The sequence below is a fragment of the Zerene cesonia genome, chromosome 18 (genome assembly GCF_012273895.1).
Source record: "Zerene cesonia ecotype Mississippi chromosome 18, Zerene_cesonia_1.1, whole genome shotgun sequence".
In the NCBI taxonomy this organism is placed as follows: Eukaryota; Metazoa; Arthropoda; class Insecta; order Lepidoptera; family Pieridae; genus Zerene; species Zerene cesonia.
Window position 1 is genome coordinate 2043453 of NC_052119.1, and position 27381 is coordinate 2070833.

General features: G+C 31.6%; 1 protein-coding gene across 2 annotated transcripts in view; it reads right to left on the bottom strand.

Annotated features, from left to right (window-relative positions):
• Window positions 1–26856, bottom strand: part of LOC119833713 (serine proteinase stubble-like) — an 85376-nt gene extending 58520 nt beyond the window's left edge. For both annotated transcript variants that reach the window (XM_038357856.1, XM_038357855.1), the window contains exons 1-2: window positions 26694–26856; window positions 16776–16855 (exon numbers count right to left, since the gene is read on the bottom strand). In XM_038357856.1, the coding sequence (XP_038213784.1) occupies window positions 16776–16797 (22 nt within the window). In that variant the 5' untranslated portion in view covers window positions 16798–16855; window positions 26694–26856. The remainder of the gene's footprint in view (window positions 1–16775; window positions 16856–26693) is intronic.
• Window positions 26857–27381: the final 525 nt, after the last annotated feature.

Sequence of the window (27381 nt, forward strand, 5' to 3'; positions counted from 1 at the left end):
CTGCAAATGGAAGCGATGAAATACGGGAATTCGAAACGATGACAAATGCAGCTTGTATTTTGTAGCATTTTAGGTTAGCTATTTCAATTCGTTTACGTACATTTATAGCTTTTATATGACCAGCAGTATCGGTTTTGTGAAATAATACAAGCGAAACGAACATAAGTGGAACACAATTTCAAAATATCTTTATGTTTGAATATGTATTAAAGTTCAACTATTTGGAAATAAGAATGTGAATAATATTAAAACAAAGATCAAGCAATCATCGAGATACTAACGAATTACAAATTGAACTACTTATTTGAACTGTTTTATTTAAATATTTTCAAAGCGAAATAAACTAAACAACATGCACGACATTTAATATAGTTTTCAAAATGATTTCGTACAGGGATATGTAAACGCATTGTCACGTCCAAATAAAAATAATTCTTCATATTAAATCTTAGAACGTATCATTTAAGAATCCACATCTTCACATCAAGAATCAACATTTTAGAAAGTATGCAACTATTGCACCTGAAGTTCTGCTATTGGCACCAAATCTATAAATCACAATTTTCATAGACCAACACTTGATAAGATCCAGCCGTTTATTTTACTTAGCATTTGATCTGATAGCGCCACAATAGATCACTCTTAAATGTCTCCATTATGTGAAACTCGTGTACAATTTATTGTGATCTGCTTTAAATTCGCTATCAATGAACTGTTTAAAAGCGCAATCCATTATGCGTTTGTATTTGGTATTTACAAAATGATGATTCATACGATACTCCTACATCGGGCATTCTTTTTAACAATGCTAGCTGAAATGTATAAAATATCTAAGTAATAGCTACTTTTCATTAACAGAGTATTTTTCAAAGACCGTATAAAAAGCACACATAAGTAGCAAAAATAAAAAGCCAACGAATCGAGGCGCTTCTCAATGCAAATTATCTCCGAGCTTTACTGATCATTCCCAGTGGGGAGATAGAAATCCCTGCTATATCACGATACTGTGAAGTAAATGAGGGACTTTTTCCTTTTATATATCTGGTCCTACTAATATAATTAACATGAAAATTTCACAAAAAAACATCTGATCGAATCTGTATGGAGGCACAGGGATAGGAGAGTCTGGGTAAGCAAATAGGGTACTTCTGAAAAGGGTTCAAGCAACGACGATGTGTCTCGCTAGTTTATCATTTACAATATCAATAATTTTAGTACGCTCTTAACATGTAAATTGGATTTATGTGTAAATTATTAATTCGATTGATATTTCGCTGCAAAAACTTTTATTAATATCTGAAACATTTCATCAAATAGTATCCTTGCAAACTCATATCTTAGGAATTTTGCAAAAAGTCTCTAACAACCTTCTATATTTCTTACCTATTGCGGTACTTTCTGTAAGTGTAATATTACACCCAAATATACCTAAAACGTAATGTTAGAATTCTCATTACAAAACGGTTTATCAATGTAAATGATGTATAATTGATATGATAAAAAAATACTTATTGTATTATGTAAAAGTCTGTCTGTCTCTTCTTCACGCCCAAACCACTGAAACGATTTGGATGAAATTATTAAAACGGTAGGTTGTGGAAGGTCAAGATAGTTTTATTCACGGAAATCCCACGCAATCTATACCGGGAAAACCTCGCAACTTTCAACTTTTCCCTTTGACTACGCGAGCGAAGGCTCGTTCGTAAAGTTAGTTTATTATAAAAGTTCCTTATCGTTCATCGTAACGTATTTTTAAATATTATCTTAATATAACAGTATACATGTAAATACAATTCCATTGTAAAGGGATTAGGGTTACATAACCACAACGGTTCGAACTCATACATAATATTACTAAACCCTGATTAACCTAACCCAGTAAACCTACGTGATCAAATCTATACTAATATCATAAAGGGGATAGATTTGTCTATTAGTGATGAAGTTTAAAAACTACATTACCAAAATACATTATTACCGTTTTATTTGTATTGAAATATATTAAGTCAATGTGACGTATTACTATAATAATAATAATAAAATCATAATCATCAAAGTACACAACTGTCTACCACAACTGAAGTCTTCAGATTCAGGAGCCCATCTGAACCCCATATTTATTTCATTAGTGGCGGTAATTTAACACACCCATTATAGTTAACACGCACGAATATTTATCGTGAAAGGTTAAAGAAATATCTCAGTGGTAGATCAACGGAGCACGACTCGATCCAAATGCCGGTAATCGCAAGAAATTGCTCTATAAATTAACGTGTAAGTTAAAGCTTCTTTGTTAAGCCGTAACTATATTGTCAGTGTCAAAGATCATTCACTCAAAATTAAATCTAGAAATCACAAACTTAGAACGCCACATACAACATAACACAATGTTCACATAGATAAAGCTACTGCTAGTGTGCGACTGTGTGTGTGTGTAATTTTTAAAACATATCTAAATTATGTTAACAATTCAACCGAAAATACTTAGTACCTTTTTTATGAGATTTGTAATCCTGATTAAAGACGATCAAAGTATATCATATGTTAGTTTTTACACGTCAATTAATGACAACAAAAAGCTTACGATGAATACAAGCGTGATTAAAATTAATTATATTGAACTTAAACATCATATAAAATAGTTCAATGTGCGTGTTACAATTGTATTATAACTTCTTTTTAAGTTTGAAATGAGCTTACAAACGCTGTTGACACTAAACCGAACGTATGTGATAAAGTCTAGCGAGCATAATTGCTGTTATGAATAAAACGTGAGTTTTTATGTAAATAACCTCATTATTTCATTCGGAATATCTTAATTTGCATAACCACCCGGATGCCAGAGATATTCAATATTTTCCCTTTGAAATCAGAGCGAATGGAAAATTGGGAATGTAAACAAAAACAATACTTCCATCAATATTGGAAAATTCAATTATTGACGTTACGAAATATCTTCAAATATTCGTTCTGTTTACATTACAACCAGAGCAAAGATTGGTTTGTTTTTAATCGATAGACTATGGATAAATTATGAATGTTTGAAAATAATTTATAGAATTGTGTTTTACTAAATGTAACAAATACTTACTCTTATTACCAATAACCTGGCTCCTATTGTAACAAATAGACAATCTCTTCAAGAGCTTATATAAGTAAATGATCAAATAGAATATATCTAGTACGAAGGGGTCTGCCTAGTATGTGTCTTATATTCAGTGTCGTAAATAAGGTGCTGTCTACGCAAAGGGTTTAGACTCCGAGCGCGCTAGAATGGCCAAGACTAGACAAACATTTCATATTCGATTGCTCCTGATAAGTTTTCGTTGCATCCCTATGCTCAAATCCTAGCTAGCACATGGCGCAGAAATAACTATTCATCACAATGCCTAAATACTAGCGTTATTATTATAACTGAGCGATGAATGCAAAGTAACAGAACAAAACAATATTTTTAACAAAAAAACGAAATCGCCTTCAAATTATCAGAATAAGTGCAATTTTAAATAGGACCACATGGGTGGCACCAGTTTTCAAATAGAAAAAGGATCAAAGATCGGTCCACCTAGTAAAAAGTTATGAGATAACCAACACAAAAGATATTCAGGATGACTAGGCTAGTGAGTTCAACAAGGCGTGATTCCACTTACTCTCTTGTCTTTTGTTAATCCATCTACCTAAAAAATACAACAGCCATAAAAGGATGAAACAATAAAAACGAAGAAGCAAATAATTGAATGTAAAATTGATTGACAGAGTTAATTAGCAAACGGGAGTCTAAACGTTACCAAGAAGTCGAACTTTGAATGCGTTTAGTGATTCATCAAAGGACCCAAAATGATTCATACGAGACGTATTTAATCACAGTACGATGTCTGGAAAACCACAGCAAACTTGAAAGGCTCGTGAATTAATTTTGAATCGAGCAAATACCGTTTAACTTATTCATAAGTTTGCCCAACGTAATATTCTGTAAATTATATCAATTTGTTACGCATTAACCGATGTCAGCGCTCAAGCTGTTTGGATATTAAAATTATACTTGGGAACATAACTCCTTATGTTCAGTTATTTATTTTTTTTTTTTCGGAAAGAGCGTTGAGTTGATTTACTCATATTTTTGTACTGATAATTCATCTCGAAGACACTTAAACAAACGTGCACACATAATCTCAATTTTATTTTCACTGTTATGGATTATAATAGGAATGCTGCTATTAAAGTCACAGGATCATCCATGAAGGAGTACTTGGCCATGTCTTATCTATGGTGTGGCCATCTTTATAATATTGCTGTAGAATTTGCTATAAAGATTAGGAACCAAAAACTAGAAATAATTATGCAGTTAGACCAGATCCCTGGGCATAGATATAAAGTAAATTTTACAGAAACTAAAAAAAAACAAACATAACTTATTATATGTAGACGTAGGTAAACACTGAACCACGGAATACAGAAGACTGTCAGTAAATGCAAAAACAATATCTCAAATAGAATCATTTTCCTTATCTTCGCAACGGTTTATGGGAAAAAACTTCTCTTTGAGTGATTTTTTATGACTACGAATAATTCGATTCGATGTCTAATGTATGTTCCTTCACAAAAAACGGATTCCACAGATAAAAAATAAGCACTTTCATTATTCAACAGTCTATTCTAATCTTATAAAATAAAGAGTTTTGTTTTGTTCTAGATTATTTGGCTATAGACAAATACAAAAGCTTTTTAACCATGATTGAAAATTCTTTCACCAGTAGAAAGCTGCATTATGTCTGAGAAACAGTTAACATAGGCTTTATTTTAGTTGCTTTTTAATATGAAGTACCATTGACATAAGCGTGCACATTTAGCACTTTTAACATGACTTGTTTTATTTCAGATTCGAACATAATTTGACAATGGTTCTGTGAAAAGCGTTTATAAACCGTCATATTTATTAGGAATTATGCTAATATTTATTCAATTAATATCCTGATTAGAGAATAATAAAGAATATAAAACTTTTTTTTAAATATTTAATCTTGAAACTTTTACTTCACGGCATTTTTTATTCATATAGATATATTGATTGTTATAAAACGTGAACTTTTATCTAATTAATTATTTATAACCAAAACGTAACCGTCTTCAAATTCTCTAGAAAGAACTTGACTAAATTTAAGCGGGATCACATGGCCACCAGCTTTGAATAAAAACAATCATAAAAATAAATTTACCCAGTTAAAATTTTTGACGTAACACGCACAAAAAATGCAGTCGAATTGATATATTATTGATAAAAAGGGGTCTTTTTGAAGTCGGTTGAAAAAATAATATTATCTACCACTTACTTAGTTATTTTATACATCGTTAGCTATACTTCTTGTGTGAAATAAATTCAGGCTTTCCTTTAATAGATATTTATATAGTGGTAATTAAATAACGCAAGATAATTACAATAATTACAGTTCAGCCTTAACAAGGAATGTAAGTCCTACGGCAATAATTAGCTAATAAGGCCTCATTGAAACGTTGAATTATGCTCCTATAAATTTTATAGCGAATATTAATTATACAGCGGTAATTAACTATGATTTAAATAAACATATCATCTAAAACATTTTATACATGATCTTGTTAATTAATTTAAACGATAAATATGCCCTGTGTCTAATTAACAGACAGACATGTATCATTCATCATAAATTTGGAATAATCACTTATAATTATAGCTTGAAGTATTCGGAAAGAACGAAAATATGAAATAACTCATTGTAAATTATACAAGTAGCGACGCTATTAACAGCTGCATATTTTAGATTTTTGACAACTTTTATGCTTTATTAAATAAAATAATGTATACGTTCCAAAACATTAAAATTAGAAGCTGTTTTATAATATAGAAACAGTGAATTGCTGAAATAATTAAGACAGTGAAGAAATGTGAATTTCTTGTTTTTTTTTTTACTGAAAAGGATGAAACTAAATTATAAATTTAATTTTAGATTTGATATTTTAGTTTTTATAAGGATTTTATTTTTAATTTTAATACTAGTTCCATAATTTTAATACGTACTATTAAATTTTTATATCTAATATTAAATGGATTAACCAAAATATGTAATAAATAATTATGTGCCTATTATTGTCCGATATCAAGCCATGGCAACTTGTAATTAAAACCACACTTGGCGTATCCATTTATATAATTCATGCTTTGAATAATGTATTGATGTCCGTTTTCTTAGTTGCCTTAATAAATAAATAGAATAAAAGTTTAAAAACAGAAATTAAAACGGAATTTTACCTATTTAACTTTGGAATAGAAAACACACCCAAGCACTGAATCACTGCAGAATTTCCACCAATGCACCGAGTTTTGTAACGAGGATTACTCAGATTTTCGTAAACCTCTCCCTTCCATTTGTGTGTCAAGTACCTATACTTTCTTACGTAATATATACCTTACATGATAATGCTATCCTACTAATATTATAAATGCGAAAGTTTGTAAGGATGTGTGTGTGTGTGTGTTTGTTGCTCTTTCACGCAAAAACTACTGGACCGATTGCAATGAAATTTGGTACGTAGACAGCTGGACAACTAGAATAACATATAGGCAACTTTTTATCCCGATATTCCTACGGGATACGGACTTACGTGGGGAAACCGCGGGGCGCATCTAGTTTGTCATAATTCTGACTGATAAAACGGATCTTGCAGAAACTGTAACAAAGGGAATAAAGCCTAGTTTCTATGAGGGATATTACACTATAATTAATCTTGGAACATAGATCTTCGAGTCTATTTTATTGGATAATGTTATTTAGATATATGATTAATTTTTTCATTAATTAAATTGTCCATTAAAATGGATCACACATATGACCACTTATATAATCTAAGACAAATTATAGTACAATATCCTATATCATAAGAATCTAATCGCGGTCTGCCCTGGCTTCGCCTATGGCACGTATAAAGCCACTCAGGGATCTCGTACCAATCACCTATGAAAGAATTTTCTGAAATATGTTCAATAGATAAAGAGCTATATAAATTAGCACGCTAAATTTATATAGAGTTAGAAAATACTTTACTCTCAGGATTAATCGATAGACCGTTGCCTATAGAAGAATCCTACTTCCTTCTATCCTATCCTACTAGTCCTACTAATATTATAAATGCGAAAGTTTGTAAGGATGTGTGTGTGTGTTTGTTGTCTTTCACGCAAAGACTACTGAACTGATCGCAATGATATTTGGTACAAGCAACTTTTCATCCCGATATTCCTACGGTATACGAACTTACGCGGGTGAAACCGCGGGGCGCAACTAGTATTTAATAAAAGCAAGTCATGTGTACCAAATAAATTCTGGAACCTTCGGGATTCAAGTGCTCCAAATACACCTGTCGTATGTACGTGTTGCATACGTAATGAGACTTAAGCAGTGATTAACATCCCCTCCCCTGATGTATTTATTATTTATGGTACGTAGTGGAGTCCCGTGTACGTCCCTTGGGATTGTCTATGGTAGTTGAACGATGACAGATTACTAATCGATACTCGGATATCGTCATTTTCGGACAACGTAGTCATAACTTATTTCATGTACTATAAATATAGTTTTATGAATGAACCGCCCAAATTGTGGGAGTAGGGCTGTCACCAGCAAATAATATTGGAAGTATATTAGTAAAAACCAGCAAGTATTGAGTAATATTTTTCAACCAACTGTAAAAAAAATATGTGTTCATCAATTCGACTATACTTTTTGTGTTTGCTAAAAAACTTTATACTGAGTGAACCGGATTTTTATGATTCATTTTTTATTTGAAATGCTGGTGCCTGCCATGTGGTTTGGTGTAATATAAATCATGTTACATCTCGTATGTATTCAATTCATTTCTAATAAACTAATTAAATTTACATTACCAATAACATCAATCCATTCTCACAGTGATAAATATCTTCTCACAGTTTACCAGGAACGATTTATCGATAACATTGAATTATTGAAAGAAATAAACATTTGGTATGCTACAATATGCCCTTTGTTTCAGTTCGGGAGTAAATGCAATCACGATGAACTTATTAATACGTATATGGAATATCAAATAATAAATATTACAGCTATTTATTATTTTCTATCGAACGTAGTCTATAGAGGAATGATTTGTATGTAAGTAAGTTTGTAATGTTTTCACCCAAAAACTGCTGGACTGATTTCAGAAATTCATTCACCATTAGGAAATTGCAACTTCACCGATTGCATGTCAAATGTCAAAATGCTATTTAAAAAAATTTAGCTACATTACATTTATAGCATATACATCTTAGGTAAGTAAATTTTAATAGAATGAATGTTATTTTGGGAATACTGGTTGCTAAAATTGAGTTTTGCATATACTTAACATAAATTAAAAGAAATATTGTGCTTGGATATAAGATAATAAACAATAAAGCAACGAATACCAATTTTATCAAATACTATTAATGGTTCCGAATTTTACATTGGAGAATTAATTTAAAACGCTCAATTAATAATTAAAACATAATTAAAAGTACTCACATTAACCCTCACCTTTTTTGAGGAAAATATAGAAGAAAAAAAATTTGTTTCAAGAAAATAACATTACATATTGCGCGCTCTGTTTATAACATGTTCTTATATCATCTCTTAATCTTGATATGTTATTTAATATAAAATGTAAGCCGCTTAGCTCTTAAAACCGTTTTAACCCGTCGTATTAGGACAAATCAAATATTAAAAAATAATACTCGAGCACTTCTGTCCTGTTTTCCGAGATACGTGAGGTACAATCGTGTCGAAATGTTTTATTCGATTTCTTTATTACTTAGTTTATTTATGTTTCGCAACGATTTGGTAAAGATTAAATATTATGTTAGATTACACTAAAAGGTTCTACGTAAGTAATCCATTTTTATGATACATTTATCATATAATTTGTAAATATTTTAAATAATAATAAATTTCACAATACATTGAAGATCAACCCATAAGCTCGACGAAACATTTGTATTGCATCATTATAGCATAGCCCCACTTCATGAAAGAAAGGCAAAATCTATTGTCACGCTATAAAATCGCATGAACTATTAAAAGCACGCAGCATTATTTAGTATAACCTTAACACGAAGCAACACAAACGTTCCACTGTCAAATTACATAATTAACACGGGCATAACATTAAAGACACGTAATCATGACGCGCCGATACGATACGCGATTGGAATACAAATGGCTGCTCTGCGCGACTGTACCATCGAAAGTGAAAACGACCTTAAAACTTGTATAAACAGATGACAAAAACAAATACAGCACGTCCAATAAGATAAGTACTGTAGAAAGTCCGAGCGTTTTGTTGGTTAAAGAAAATGATAATGACCGGCTTGGGTGCAGATTACTGGGCCAATAGATATTAGGGAGGAATTGATTTGCGGTGACGTCACAATGTACAGTTAAATTAAAATTTGAGAGCGGTTTTTGTGTTCTAGATTAGTTCGGTCGTTGTTTTGTAGATGGCGATCCTATCGATGATTAATTAATTATTTATTGAGTGCACGGTTGAAATTAATATCCGTTTAACATTGATCGATGCCAAGATTTCAATTTTATTCATAATTATTTGTAATAATAGTTAAGAGAAGTTCGTCTTCTCAATTGTATGGAATATCCACATATCACGATGATAAACACATTGTTTTTTTCGTATTTCCTACAACGCAAATCTGTTTAATGTACAAATAAATATACAATTAGACATTTCTCTAGGTACATGTAATTATCGTACGAAAGAATTGTTAGAAAAAGAAGAGCGAAGTGCAGGCACAGAACAATTACAATTTGACAAAAAATACTCGAAATCACAGAGGGTGAAAGTAATTTTTGGAAAAGTGCCATTGGTAATATAATCCGATTTATATAAGAGTATAGTTCACGAATTAGCAATGAGGCAATTAATTCAATGAAACAGTTCGTACGTGATAGTTTTAGCAAGTAATGACGTGATCAGTTTATTAAAGGCACTATTTATAAATTATAAATCTCTTGTCTATCGATTTTGGGGTTATATAATATTATGTTGATGGAATAATTTAAACGGACATACGTTAATTATACGAGGAGGAATGGCCCTGTATAATATCTACTGATTGGTTTTTAATGTAAGCATACCAATATTTTAAACAATGCAGTGTTGGCTCAGTGGTGAGAACCTCGAACTTCAAAATCGTTAAGTCGGGGTTCGAGACCGGGCGAGCGTGCAGGAAATAAAACGATTTTTCAATTTATCTGCACGTGTGGATAAAATCACCACTGCTTAAGACGGTGAAGAAAAACATCGTGAGGAAACCGGCATGTCCATGAATCAAAAAAGTTCGACGACATGTGACATCTGCCAACCTGCACTTGGCCAGCGTGGTAGATTATGGCCTAAACCCTCATAGGAGGCCTGCGTCCCAGCAGTGGTAACATGTATGGGCTGATAGTGATGATGATGATGATAGTAACATTTTAACAAAAAAGGATTAAAAAAAACAATGAGTGTGCGACAGGATTCGAATAATTAATTTTTCCGCATATTTCGCACAATCAAAATATCTGTTCTTTCGCATCAAAAATGCAATAGTTCATAAACGCCAAATTAATTTAAAAAGGATTAGATATTTGTTATAGTTAAAATCAAGTGATAAAAAGTAGTTCAGTCATTAGTCATTTTACCCAGTTTGAATCTAGACGAAATCCGTATTAGCAGTTAGTTACAGTAATTACGATCACCTGATCAAATAATCTATGAATAAATAAGAAACGTCACCACTGACTTCATGCAGATTTCTACTGAGATTTCTCTACAGAATAATGGTATAAATTTTTTGCTCGATGTGGTAATTTAGTTCCATCTGCGAGACATTTAGTGAGAGGCCAATATAACCAATGTTTCATATCATTCACCTCTATTGCTAGGTTGCCCATAGAGTTGCAACTAAAAGCTTGCAGCTAAAAGTTTAGCAGCATATAATCTAACATAATATTAACTTTTTAAATATTAAATAGTAATTTCTAATGGCGAAAGAATTTCGGAAATGGGTACATGTAAGAATGATCTTTCTATTCGGAGCTCCACATGTGGTATACAATAAATACGTTCTAGCTACCTAGACCTATCCTCAATTCATTAACAAGCGGTTCCACCCGCGTAAGTCTGTATCCCGTAGGAATATCGGGATAACAAGTTGCCTATGTGTTATTCCAGTTGTCCAGCTATCTACGTACCGGATTTCATTGCAATCAGTTCAGTAGATTTTGCGTGAAAGAGTAACAAACATACACACATCCTTACAAACTTTCGCATTTATAATATTAGTAGGATAGTCCTCCTATCCAAATTTCACGCATGATAAGCAGTATCCACAGACCACGTATGAGACCAAATACTAGGGGCACCAATTCCTCAGTATGACCACAGTATAATGATAGAATATTAGACTGTGGTATGTGTATAACTATCGCGATGGATTTTTCGATGTTCCAGCTTACTATAAAATGTATCCTAAATTGATTTCGTGATTAAGGCATGTACAAAACATATAGTACAATATTAGAGTGGTTTTTCAAAAAATTTAAGAAGTATACTCTCCTGATATTCAAAAAAAAAATCCGAATATAAAAAATCTGATAATACAAAAGTAGTTAAGTATTTTCATTCTTTAATAAATATGCTATTTATGAGCGGAGAATAGCGTTCAAATTGGTGATTTGAATTTAATGAACCGAAAATAGCCATAGGCCGATTCTTCACAACTGAAATACTTTGATTCATTCAATCGGAATAAAATGCTAAGGAACAGTCTTTATAACTAGGGACTGACAGCAGAATTCAAAAATTAATATTTTCAGTCGTAACTTACAGATATTCATTTTTATTTTTGAACGTAAAAATCTGTTATGAGTAATTCTAAACGTAGTATTACTTATGTATGGAATATTAGATAAAATTATAAAAAGCTTGAATAACCCGAAAAAAAATCACGTTAGAACTTACAAGTTTATTATTAAAACAAAGTATCTGACTTGAATCTTATCTGATTTAATATTCATCCCAATGCTTCTCAGAAATCATTATTTCTTTTAATAGAACACCTTATCTCTGAACTGATCAACAATTCATTACAATTTCTTATAAGCGATATCTTAGAACTTAATGCGTAGCTTGGAACATTTAGATGTGGATCATTATAAAATTTTACTATGCAAAAATATACACGGGATTGTGTTCTCTATATTTACATGAAAAGGTTCATAATTCTTTGAATTTCTTTTGCAAAGGATGTGTGGAAACTTATAAATGGTAGATCGAACCAGTCTCGATAGATATCGAAGCATTGAGAAGGTGTTAACGGCGCTATTATAATTATAATGTTCATCGCAAAGCATTTGAATTGAGCTAACGATATGTCTAGATTATATAAATATCATGCATATATGTGACACAAAAATTGAAGTTCGAAATTACTGAACTGAATTATGAGGAACATTTTCTAATTTAATTATAGCTTAAGGTATATATATAAACAATATATAATATATTGATCTCACATATGAAATTTAATGTCTACAAGGATCTTTTGGTGCTTGGATGAATTAATTTTGCACATAAAAACCATCACCATAATTTCATGGAAATTTAGCAACAAAGCCTTTAGCTGTTTTTGTAATTTTTAGGATTTATTGACTAATTTTCTTTACACAACGTATTGCGTGAGCGATAAAGTAATGATTGAGTTATTATTAATAAATATATTATATATGGGTAATTTAAGTTACTCTGATGGGATAAATAAAATTGGGAACAATCACGACAGTATCACATATCTACTTCAGAGATATATCATCAACTGACGTTTGTAAAAGTTACATACATTGACAAGACCAAGTCAATCATATGTAAATACTAAATCGACCCTCCAAAAACCAAACAACATATTGGACACATTCCGTACACGATGGCCGTATTGTTTTCAATGATAAGCGTAATGCTCGCAAATTCGTACAAATAGAAATAGCAAACATATATTGACATCGGATCGAAAGAGCCCAATGACCCGTCACAGAATAAATGGCGTGAAACGGGATTTTCTCTCGACCAGTGTGAGTCTGGAATTACGCCATCGCTATAAAGACGTTATACATTTAAAGGTCGATATCTGATGATATCACTAAGTCTTTATCCTTATTCTGACAGAAACAGACTCTCTTAATTGCTTTCGATTCTGAACCACGTTGTAAGAATTGATCTTTCAGAGTGCTGTCTAATAGATTTAGAAGTTGAACACTCCGCTCATAAAAATAGTTTAGCCGTATGTATCGTTTGTTATTGTGTTAAATGTGTTTTACTTTCAAGTAATTGTATCTAAGGAAGAAATAGAGAATAAAAAAATATATGGAGATGAGATGAGTATCATAAAAATTGTTATAATCATCCACACTTTCACACATAATGTTAAATCAAACAAAAAGATGTAGAACGATTTCCTCTTTTGAGTCTATTCACATTGGCTAGACTTTCGAAAACTGTTAACAATTCTAACTGAAACGAATCTTTTGAAATGCAAATCTCATTTTATTTCCGTGAATTTTTTGTTGTTCAGTGTCCCAATTTAGGCTCAAGATGGGACATACCAATATTTACTTAGTCGTGTTTCTTATACACATAATACGTTAAATATTTCAACAATTTCTTGCCTAAATGCTTAGGAATAATTAGCCATTATCAATATTGAGGTAGTAATTATTGCATATAAATAAGACAGAATTTTCATATGTGATTTATGTGTTGAGTCCTGTTTTTTAAATATTTTTATCTGGTTTTTGACATAGTTTTGTCTTGTTATGCTATCACAGATTAACCGAGAAGTTTTTATCCAAACTACCCAAAATGTGTTCCATGTTCACTGTGCTGTTATTTATTAGATGTAATGAAAGCTTAAAAATCCATTTACGCTTTTTATAAACACGACATTCAATGAGCTGTGTAACAGTTAAGCGAAGTATATCATAGAAAATGATAAAAAATACTCGTGGCCTCTCTTTCAGGTTATATGAGGTATATAACTAGATTCCAGCGCTTTCCAACTATGGAGAGATAGTTTCGCAATAAGGGTTTATTCACACTACACTCTTACTTTGATTTTCTAAACAGATAATGTAACAGTAATACGGTAATAATTAAAACGTTTTCTACTTGACTTATGCATGCTTTTTAGAATGTATTAACTTTTGTATCAATTATCAATTACAAGAAATTGTCGGTTATTGTATAAAAATATAAAATAGTAAAATAATAATCACTTGTTTTACTTTTTGCTTCCTTTTTATATGATTGAAATTATAGTATTTGAAATTATTATATAAACTTTGTCTACTTCTGACGGTTGGAATTATATTATTCTTAAAAATAATGATATATGCCATACCTATAACTTGCTGACGTACACAACATTTCTTAACTACCTTTCGATCATGAACAATTCACTATTATAAGTATATTATAATACGAAATAAAAAACAAAACCTTTCTGTCGATAAGTCATGCATTATCCAAACTTATATACAACAAATTTATTATCCTTTATAAAACGTCTTCTTGCGATTGCTTCTGAATATTGATACGATATTACACCCAAAGCAATCGCAAAATTGCGTTACCTCATATTTTATTTCATCCGAAATTCTTTGATCTATTATGCTCGAACATTTTCTGAATAAGCACGATAACATGTCACAAAAATTCCAATTTTTCTTTCATGAAACTCTGCGGTCTATACACATTCCGACATTTTTTATTTTTCAGCAGAAAAAAAATGCTTTCAAACCCATTGACATCAAAGGGGCTTTGAATTTTGCATAACATGTTCTGTGGCCGTTTTCAATCAAAAAACAAACATAAACGACGATCACTTTCACCGAAATTAATATAAAAACGGTACTAAAAAGCAAATGTTTATAACTCTGTCTGACCCACAAACGATTGCAAAAGTTTGTACTTAATGACTCATGAAACAAAAACTGAAAGGCTTTTGGAAGTGTGCAAGTAAAAAGCGTGAATGCATGCTGATTATTTTTTTCATTACTCGTAAAGATTTATGAGTTTTGTTTGTAAGCAGGTTTATTATTAAAGAGGTTTGTTAGTATTTTGATTTGAATTGGGAAAATTATTGAACTTTACGAAATATATGTCACAATTGAATATTATTCTTATATTGTAATATCGTATCTAAAACAGTCATTGTAATAAATGTGATACTAAAATTTACTAAAAGTATGTTGTTTTAGTAGATTGGTATACCAATATTTTCTGTATTATATTCACTTTCCTTCAAATTTGTCACAATTGCGAAATGTTTTAATTTAAAAACGGAAATGAAACGGTAGTCCATTTCAACTTTCCTCAACTGCAATTTAACTATAATGGAAATAATTAGAATTTCACCGAAGTTTTAAAACATTCAAAGCTTCATAACTGACTTCAGAACTGTAACCGCGTATCCCAATTATGGCAGTTAAAACTTCTTAGAGGACTTGGAAGAAGACAGATTGTCCGTTATTATGAATTTAATAATAATTTATTTATAGAAGTTTCCACATTTAACTTAACAATAATCTTACCTATACAATCAGTTAAAGAATATTTATTTTCTACAACTAAAGGTCACCGAAGTCCCGGGGGGGATAACAAATCCAAATTCTAAAATGAAACCAAATGACAACAATTTTCTATCAAACAAAAAATCCCGCCAGTCGAGTAACTAAACCACAAATACTGTCCAATTAAACCTCCATTATTATTGGAAACGTCATTAAAATATAAAAAATTACACACATCAAATATCAATATCACGCAATAGTTTAAAAGGAGACAATAGTTTATACTTACATAAGAATTTATTTACACTTCTCTTTTTTTCTTTGTCCGGATCAGCTAGTAAAATAAATAAAAACAACTTTTATGCGAAATAAAAGCATTTTTTTTATTTCCACAAAACATTGAACGAAGCTTTTCAGCTGGCGAGTCATTTTGCACTCATGAAATATGCAGAGATGCATTTGGCGGACTGTGGAATGCTTTTACGAATTATTTGGTTTGCTTTTATCTTACACTAGGAATTTTCAGGTAGGCGTAAAGTGGTTGCATTATGAGCTGCGTTTTAAATTCCAGCGAAGTTTTCCAAGTTTTCTTCTTAGTTTATTCTTTTATGTTATTGCTATAGATATTCCTTTATACATGACGTCTATACACTTCAAATATATATATTTTTTTACAATAAAACTAAACAGCCCATAAATTGTCAAAACTAGACCAAATTTAACTGGGACCACATGGTATTCGTATTCGTAATATATACAAATAGATGATAAGATAAATAATAAGTAAGCAAAATAATAAAATTCACAGCTGTTTCAGTATTATGTTTATGGTACATCCTATTAACTGGTGCAAAGTTAGACATATTTTTTTTTATTCTTCAAACCCAAGAGATTACTTACCGGCTTGTCGGCTTATCGATCATTCAAAAAGTGAGTTAGACAAAATACTTTATAACCCTCGACGTAAAGCGAGGTGTGATATAAGTTTGATGTTAATGTCTGTCTGTGTGTGTGTGTGTCTGTCTGTAGCATCGTAGCGCTCAAATAGATGGATCGATTTCGGTGGTTAAAGAATGTTTTTAACATGAACAATTTTAAAAGTGACTAGAATGGACATATTTTACTTACCGGGTGCGCGGGCGGCATGCATATGTCGCGTGCGAGCGCGCGCGGCGCATTACCGCACTTTGAGGTTGCCAGCACACTCCCTGCAAGTAATTAATATTCATTTAACAAAAAATTATTAGTATCACTATCTTCATTAGCCCATATACGTTCCCACTGCAGGGACTCAGAGCTAATATCAGGGTTCAGGCCTTAATCAACCACGCTGGCCAAGCATTTTTTTTTTCTTACGTCATAGCGGGCAACTGAGCTGGTGGCTCGCCTAATGGTAAGCGATCACCACCGCCCATGAACATTCGCAAAAGGTGTAAAAAATGTACAAATCGAATGTGCTTTTATGGGGTAAGGGAAAAGGTAAGGATTGAAGACTGAAAAGAAGGAATGGACTGGGACGGGTGAGGAAAAGGAAACGGGCCTCCACGTCAAGTGCGGCAGATGTTATATGTCGTCGAACTTTTGATTCATCGACATGCCGGCTTCCTCTCTTTGTTTTCCTTCACGGTTTGGAGCAGTGGTGATGTGCATCATGTACAGATAAATTAATTTCTAGCACGCTTGGCCGGTCTAGAACCTCTGACTTTTCGGTTTAAGTCCAAGCTCCACCACCACTGCTCAGTCGATGACATTATAGTATGACATTTAAATCCAGATAAAAGATATGATGACATTTGTCTCATCCGTAATCAGTTATAGATTAAGTACATCTACATGCGAATCATACACTATTATTACGAATTATTTTCTTGTGATGGGTGAACATAATAAGTAAATTGTTTCTGAGTAATTTAGGTGTCCATTTAGGCTGATTGGCACGCGGCAAGCTATCTTTTTATTATTTAACCTATCTCAAGCGCCGTTGTCGTGCCAATAATTGTTTACTCGAATGCTTTTAACGGTGCTATCTCTAATTTACTCTATGTACTATAAATATGTCTTTTCGCTCGAAACAGTTTTGGGTTTTATAATTTTTAAATGGTAATCAATTAATTATGTATATGGTATTTATGTTTGAATAAATAACGAGTTTTATGTGTGACTTTTCACACGTTTTTATACATAATGAATTCATTTATTAAAATAAACTCTTTGCGATTAAGAGAATATAATATCTTAAAAATATATAATGCAAAGGACATTGTGTTCATAAAACGGAAATATTGGATTGAAAACAATTAAAGTATTAAACTGTATTATAGACAAAAGAAACTGGCTTTCAAATGAAAAAAACCGCATCAAAATTGGCCCATCCGTCTTAGAGATAGCACGGAAACTTAAAGAACCCTTCTCGTTTGGTTGAGGGTTTGAAAGCCTAACACCTAAAACACTGAACAACTTGGAATAATTTACTTTAAAGTTATTTGAAATAGATTAGTATTTTCCAAAGTTATATAGCAGCTTCAGTGTTACACCTTACTCGTGTGTAAAGTTTAATAATTTGGTTTCGCAATTAATTATTAATGTCAGACTTCGAAAACAGCTTCCTGATCTCATTAAAGTAATTTTGTGTTGAATATATTTTGTTTACTTTGACGCTTTATGAATAATAATTCAATGTTTTTGAACGTGAAAATTTTGTGAAGTTATTTCTTTTTTATTTCTGTTGTATGTTAATAATAATGTATTTTAAAGTTAATATATAAAATCATGAAGTATTTTATACAAATTTACGTCAACCGACTAAACTTCCAGTATTCTAATGCAATAATCTAATGTGTGGTAAGCTCGTATCGGCGTTTGATAAATCACCACTAATATTTTTGTAAGTTTCTTACTGATATTGTAATAAAACATATGAATAAATACTATACAGAATAATTATTCTTTAGAAATGTCTCATTTATAAAGCACTAGCTGCGCCTATATTTTATTCCAGTTGTCCAGCTTTCGTGCCAAATTTCATTGCAATCGCTTCAGTAGTTTTAGCATGAAAAAGTAACAAACACACACACTTCCTTACAAACTTTCGCATCTATAATACTAGCTGCGCCCCGCGGTTTCACCCGCGTAAGTCCGTATCCCGTAGGAATATCGGGATATAAAGTTGCCTGTATGTTATTCCAGTTTTTCAGCTATCTACGTACCAAATTTTATTGCAACCAGTTCAGTAGTTTTTGCGTGAAAGAGTAACAAACACACACACATCCTTACAAACTTTCGCATTTATAATATTAGTAGGATAGGATAGGATAGGAAGTAGGATAGTAGGATAGGATTTCAATGTTATAAAAATAAAATATATATCTAGCACAAGATATATTAAGGGTAAAAAAATACAAAAATGTAATATAAAGTTCAACAGTTTCATCAGAAAATACTTAATCTTTGTAATTAAACTTGGATCAGATTCAAGCAAAGGCCGGTGACACTGAGTATTAGGCTTCGATCCCTAATCCCTAATAAGAAATTTATTTTTAGGGCTTTTTTTGAGTTCCATACCCAAAGGGTAAAACGGAACCTTATTAAGAAATTTTTTCTATTCTTTAAAAATTTCTTATTTATAAAGCATTTCAATGCTATAAAACTAAAAATTAAACGGAACCTTATTACCAAGACTGTCTGATCTGTCTATCCGTCCGTCTTTCAGCAGGCTATATCTCAAAAACCATTATAGACAGATCAAACCTGTAGAGATGGTATATTTATGTTGCCGCTTTAACATCAAATAATAAAAAATGTAGGTGAAGCAACGGTTGGCACGGTCATAAATTGGATGGGTAGCCAATTTTTTTTGCAGTAACTTTCTAGCTTATTTGCAATAGATTTTTTAATATAAGATTCTTCGAAGCCCGCATTGAAATATTAAACAAAAGCGAAATATGCTTTGTATTAAGATTATACTGAATACATTCAATATCTAAAGACTACAATAACGTTAAGACAATACAAGACTTAACGCAAAGAGACTACAACTGGTGCATAAATTCACCAGTTAAATTACTTTTTTATCCGACGTTCCCAAACGATGGAATGGAACGAGATGGTTTTTAACTCATAATGTATGTTCTATTTCTTAATAATACGGCCTATTATTTATCAGAAGTATAAAAGGTTTTATAACAGTAGTTATTTTGTAACTTTGTGTAGATATATGGAGACCTGTCTACATTAGTAATAATTATACTAAATAATAATAATTAACTCTTTTTTGTACACCAAGAAAAGCAATACAAAGCAGAAAATATTATAATTGTACAAAAGGCCATATAATAGTCTTATTACTAACAAGTGATCTCTACCAGACAACCTATGATGTAGGAAAATGCTGAGAGAGTGTAATTTTGGAGGTATAAACATTATCATAAGTTTACCATAAGTTATTTGGTATGACTTAGTTTTAATTAATAACAGCAATTCGTAAGTACACATTCCATAATAGACTTTAATACTACTGCCTAATTGTCAAATTGGTTTGTACGTAACATTGAATTAAAACATACACATCCACGTCTTCGCAAGCAATCCACGGCGTGTCGCGGTAGACATGTTTGCATGGCATCTACATATTCATGAAGGAAAATCTACTGAATAATGAATAAGGACAAAAGCTAGATCGGCATTCTGTGAGGGCAATCGTTGTCAATCAATTTGGTTATGATATTGTTATAGATAAGGTCGAAAGTAGGGCAAAGCAAAATAATTGGAATTAAATAAAATATCGGTCAAGTGCAGTTTGGACTTGTTACACTGGTCTGCACAACTGTAAAAATAAAATGATCAAACATCCATTTGATGACCGTCCCAACTGTTGCTTAACCGAGATTTTATTATGTTCGTTATATAAGTAAAGCGGCAGCAGAAATATGTTATCTCTGAAAATTTCAATTTCGCGTAAAATCGTTGTACCGCTTCCCTATACCGTGAATATTTTTTACTATCTTTGAAATATCTTAATTCAGTAATAGTATTTATCCACTATTTAATGAATGTTATTATACATATAAACCTTCTTCTTGAATCACACTCTTTATTAAAAAAAATCTTCAAAATCTGTTGCGTAATTTTAAAGATCTTAACATACACACACAAAGATGTCGGAAAGCGACTTTGTTTATATGTAGTGATAAAAAAGATAGATACAGTTAAAAATGTAACAGTCAATTTTCCATTTTTCTAGTAGTTTGGAAAGAATTTTAGAAAATTTTTGCCATTAGTATAGCAAATAAATGACACCAATATAATATATAACAAATACATAATGATACCAAAGTCACCCATAGTCAATATAAAAAATGAACAAAATTTTAAAGTAAAATTTCAATACAAAACAATAATGAAATCGTTATGCGTAAAATGCGCAAACATGCATTAAAACCTTCATTCTCAGAAGTAACAAATAATTTACAAAGCAATTACCAGCGTTCACTTTTTGAAACAAAAGGCAATACAGCTTGCAGCACCAAGTTACGGTAGCGACGCGTGTGATTTTGACAAAATATTATAACTGGATCTTGTCAGAGCGCGGGAACTTCATTGTAATTGCGGTTTAATTATCGGGGTCTTTGGCCTCTGACATCACAATTTCGCCTTTTGTCTTCTTGGTAAAGTATGAGTCCAGTAAACGCGAATATGCAAATTATACTTTTTAACACGCTTTTATTAACTTCACCTGTATGTTTGTTTGTTTGTTTGTTTGTATGTTTGTTTGTTTGTTTGTAACTGACTTCTTTGGGCGCGATTTTGACCCACTTTAAACGGCCAGATTTCGTTCAAACTTTGTAGATTTATTGAGGACCGATGACAATACACTAATTTGATAAAATTATTCCAGTTTTCAATTTGCAAAATATGATTTTTGTTAAAGCGTGTTTTATAGTTTTTTTAAACTATTATATTTTATTACGTATTACGTTTTAGAAAATACTACTTTGAAACGGTATTATGACTAGAAACATGTACTATGCATTGCTATTATTATATAATTAACAATTTAAATTAAACATGTCCATATACCGTGTAGAATATAAATTATTCCGATTTAAACAGTAAACTTATATGGTACATTATACATATCTGTGAATTTAATATAAAATATAAAGGTTCGTGACCCTACGCTAATTCTTCTTCTAACTGTAGAAATTAAATTCTACCATTTAAGAAATAAATCTGAATAACAAAGAATGTTTTTATTGAAATCAAATATGATTTCTTTCGAGAAAATTGAAAAAAAAAAGTAAAAAATCACAATAAACAATTAAAAATGATATTCGAATGTTAATAACAGACCAGCATACAGCCGATATAATTACGATGGGAGTGCTAAACAACCTAGTATTCCGTGTAGCGGCTATCTTTAACTTAATCTGGCGAGAGCGCACTGTGGGCCGAGTAATTGTAATCTCCTGGTGGTGGGTAATTGTGCTATGCTTTCATACAATACACGAGCCCTTTGACGTGTTCCAATACTCATATTGCAAGTTACATCTATAGAAATTGCTCGAACATTCAGTCTTGACAGCATTTAGATGCACATGATTGCATGAGCTCTAATTTTGATAACATACTAGCTTGCCCGCGGCGTGATTCTTGTAGTTCATGTGATAAAAATTAGCCTAACTGCTAATCCACACTATAATTTATAACTGTACCAAATTAAATACAGAGACGATGCTGTTTTCGCGTGAAAAAGTAACAAACATCATTCCACCCATTTATTCATCCATACTAACAAACATTAGCGTTTATAATATAAGTAGGATCAAGACCATTATGAAATATATATAATATAATCCTGAAAAACAATCGATTCCTCGACATATGTTTGCGAAAGCATAGATGTATATACATACATGTGATTACTACACATTTCTATTTATCACAGTTTACAACACTGTATAAACAGTTGTATTTCTAATTAAACTGACTTAAAACACGATTTTCTCATTATATCATCTAGTCCATCGTTTCAAATAGTTTACAGAATGCGATGACAAACTTAATTTAAATATGACATGTTTTGGGGGTAGCTCACATTATTATTAGGTAGGTATTTCTGCTGCGTTATTATGTTATTTATACACGCAATTAATTTTTTATATGTGTAATATACATATACAGCCAATAAATTCTAATATAACAATTTACTTATACAGAAACTATAAATAAAATCCCCTTCTTTTAATTTCTTACTTATTTAATGTATTGCCTTTCCTTTTAAAATCAAGAACATCATTTGTTCTATTTCGTTGTACTAAAAAATCGTAATTGTGAATAAATTTTCAAATAAAAAACCATTATGTTCTGTTTTACTTTAATATATTGGCGCCAAAATTTAAAAATATGTTATGCTCACAGATTAAAAATCACCATTCCATTCACGTATTTATGGACAATTCAAACAAATAACAATGGTGATTTGAACGTGTATTACCATTAACATTCTACCAAAGGCCATCCGTCTTCGTAATAAAAGTATGTCGATCGATTCCACAAGATGTTTTCGCCCTCCCATTTCTCAATGTCACATCTTCGATAAGGAATTCCTAAATTTGGTGCCGTGCTTGATCGCATTATCAGAACATTAAATATCAATAGACGTTACACTAAGAGGTGAAAGTTGGATAATTGTGACGTGACATTTATTATTCAGAGATAATTTACGCTTTTTCCTTTCTCCCATCACACATTTCGTAATAAGGCCTGTAGTTTCATTTCATTAATAATAAATCAAGTGGTAAGATCGTCTAATAAGACAATAAGACAATCTCTTTATGATTTGACATTAATCTTGTTTAATTAAAAGTATGTTACGTTTTATTTATTATTATTAAGATGTTAACTAACTTGATGAACTTTGCTACGCCATAGAACATTTTTTGATCCCTATTTTTTTCTATTCAATATTATCAAAATCGACCCATTCTCAAAATCACACATCCTCGAGTTTTAACGAGACTTGCGCACAGCAGCTGATTTTATATGTGTATATCTATACACATACAAAATCAGTAGTCATATGAGATAAAAATGTCATAATCATCATCATCAGCATATATGGGATATGTTCCCACTGAAGGGGCTCAGGCCTCTAATGTGGGTTCTACTTTTATATTTTTTTTTTGAGATAAAATATCTGTTACTTAAATAATAATATCAGCTATATATATATATTACCTAAGATATAATATTGTCTAAGTTTATTACCTATATTTTCTTAGTAATAGAGGATGGCAACATTATTAACAGTCTGTTCATAAAATCTCTATTCAAATTATAGCGGGTAGAAGCAATTTCAATGGGCAACATGTTTGCCGCAATAAAACAATAAAACAAAAAATAAACACGTTAATAAGCATGAAATTAGTAAATAATCTAATGTTATTATATATAATTTTTATAAGGTATACAATGGTCTATTTTCATCATTTTGTTGTCACGAAAGTGGTGATTACATATCAATTACCTACATTCTGCAGTTGGTAAAAGCAAATGCAATTAAGATGTCAACGCTCATACGAGTATGTAGGCAAAGCAATTTGTTTATTGCCCGAGTTTATATGCAACGTGGGTGTTTTTGCATTGTCGGGTGAGTCTTTGTTTTATAATAATTTAAGAGACTTTGTAATATTAATCTATTCAATGAATAATAATTCAATTAAGTTCTTCAAGAAGTCTTATTGAATAAATAAATGTTTGATCTTGAGTTTTAGGTTTAAAAAAGAGCTGGTGGTGTGGTATTCTTTAATATAATCACTATTTGTTTTATGTTTTACTAGCTGCGCCTACTAAAAGTTGCCTATATGTTATGCCAGTTGTTCAGCTGTCTACGTACCAAGTTTCATTGCAATCGGTTCAGTACATTATGCGTAAAGGGTAAGAAACACACACACATCCTTACAAACTTTCGCATTTATAATATTAGTAGGATTACTTTGCGGCTACTATTGCAGATGTTTATAAGACGTATGAATAATTAAATATATAAATAGTATATTAGTATGCATACAAAAAGCATTCAAGAATATATTATTGACTGGGAAACATCTAGATTCAAGGCAGAGACAAAATTGAGCCCCTAGGCACAGATTACAGGTCCTATTACGAGCGCATTACCATCTAGTCATCAATTAAACTGCAGTATTGGATCGATGACAAGTCCGACTTGTGGTTAAACTTGAATTTATATCATTTGTGTTCTCCCTACATCGTTAACTGCAAGCTTGTGATTGGAATTACATATCTTTCTTTATAGATGTAGTGATGTGCTCAGTATTGAGTTGTCGATGATTATGGTATAGATTATTCATATTTAAATGTATAAATAAAGTGTCTTGGAACTGAAATAAAATGTCAGTATATAATTTTTCTAGTGCTGCTAATTATAAAAATTACATGTAATTATATGTATGCTTAGGATAAAATACTAGATAAAAATTCACTTTGAATATAAACACTAGTTGTTACATATATTTTTGAAATAAAACACGTGAATTTCTCTTTCACCATACATAAATTTCAATTACATCACATGCGAAATCTGTTGAAGTCATGTCGATGAAATAACGATGAAAATTAATTTGTTCCGATAGGTAGATAAATAACAGTTGTGCCGCCATAAAATTGCGTCAAAAGCACGATATTAAAAAGCACCGCAATAAAACTGTGATTTCTACAAGGAAACCTTTTGCTCTCACCTGCACGCGAGAACTTATTAAAATATTAATTTCTTTACGGGCGCTAATTCGCGGCGATGCGTTCCAGGTCGTTGCTACATATTCTAACTCTCACTACGCATGCGCGCCACTAACATACTCGGGTAGGGTTACCATTGTTGAATTTTATTGTTGTTTTTTGTTCAAATACTTTTACAACAATTTAATCTGGTGCATTGTTATTTTTAACAGTATAGTTACGCTGAGGTGGGTTGTTTGAAATTATTGGTATCTATGATAGTTCATTAAATAGATGCTTACCTACAATAACATGTAACATATTTAACGTGTTAATATTTGACATAAATAAGTATTGTTTTTTCAATCTTTAAAAGAAAAATAGCAATATTAATTCATCTCAGAATTGATGATTTCGGTTATATAATATTTCATATGAATGCAGTCTTTCAAACTACTAATTTATATTATTTAATATTTAATTATCCGCAATTGCTCTATTAATATCATATCTCAACTATAACGTATTTCAAATACAATGTTATGCATCCACTACCGATTCACACGTCTCCAATTAAAAAGTAAAAACTACAATTTCGCGGCTCATAAATCAGCTGATATTCTAAATGCCAGTAACCCTAAGCGCGCACACGCAGCCAATCTCCGCTACGGCTGAGATTCGTTGCATTTTACATGAACTGAGTATCTAATATAGTCGTATAAAGATCGTGAATATAACTTGTGTTCTATTATTCTGCATTCGTGTTGCTCTCAATCATTGCTATGATAATGACATTGATGTCTTTTATTTTAAACGATTTGTTATACTATCACTCGCCGCCGTTTTTGCATGTCTACGCGAATCGATTTGGTTTTTAATTGTGAGTGCGCTTCTAAACATAATAGTAAATGAAACTCGTCTGAAAATTGAAATTTAATCATAGTTTCAGTTATGACTCATATTTCATTTAGTTTATTACAATGTTACGAAGTTATTACACACTAAACAGATCGCAGCATCTGAGCGCGCCGCTCCGTCGATTTCTTGCACTTTATCATTCATGTGACGACTGAGATTTCTAAATAATTTAAATACGTGCACGTAATAAACGCATATATCATTAATTAACCATCCACTCTTTCGGAATTGGGTTTGTGATTCGCGTGTTTTGTTATCGATATAGACTTTTTACGTGCCGGTTGGATCGTTAACCTAGTAACTAACCTAACACAACACTATTTACACTTATCGGTGATAATTTCGTAATTTGTGGGAGCGTTTGTATAACGAATATGGAGCAGGTCACAAACTTACTTTTTCAATAGCACTAAAAACGAATCCGATTGGCACACAGAACCATATCACTATCACAGGTGTATTTCGGACGCACTTCGCGAGTGGACAGATGGCGCGCGAATCACACGTGCGAACGGAACTGATGCGCGGGCGCAACTGATTCAAACACGGTGAAATGTATTGGGATGCTCGACAAAATAGCGAACTTATTGCAATTCCGCGGATGTAATAGAGATGGGCTCCCTTTGAAATGCGGTTTGGAAATTATGGATTACTTTTTTGCGGAGGCTTTCCCTGCGCCTTGCGCAATAGGCGATGCATTACTCCCTTGAAAGTTGTTGTGCCCATATAATATTATGCACTTATTATGCGCATACTACTTGACGCATTAAATAGAAAAAGCGCACTACACTGTTATGACTTGTGCGATTTATTTTAACTCGCAGCTCATTGGCAGATTAAGAAATGCTAAAGTGTAGGTCTTAGACTATATATACCAGTATAGGTAATAGATTCAATATTTTTAACTTAATTATGGTATCATAAAAACCAATGACTAACTATTCCTAACTATTTTTAGACTATGAAATATTTTAATTTATTTTGATCATACACATAATACTGCTATTCAAACATTATTAAGATAACGAAAGAATGGTGATAACGTGACTGGACCCGGTGAAGTCTCAATCCAGTTAATTATAGC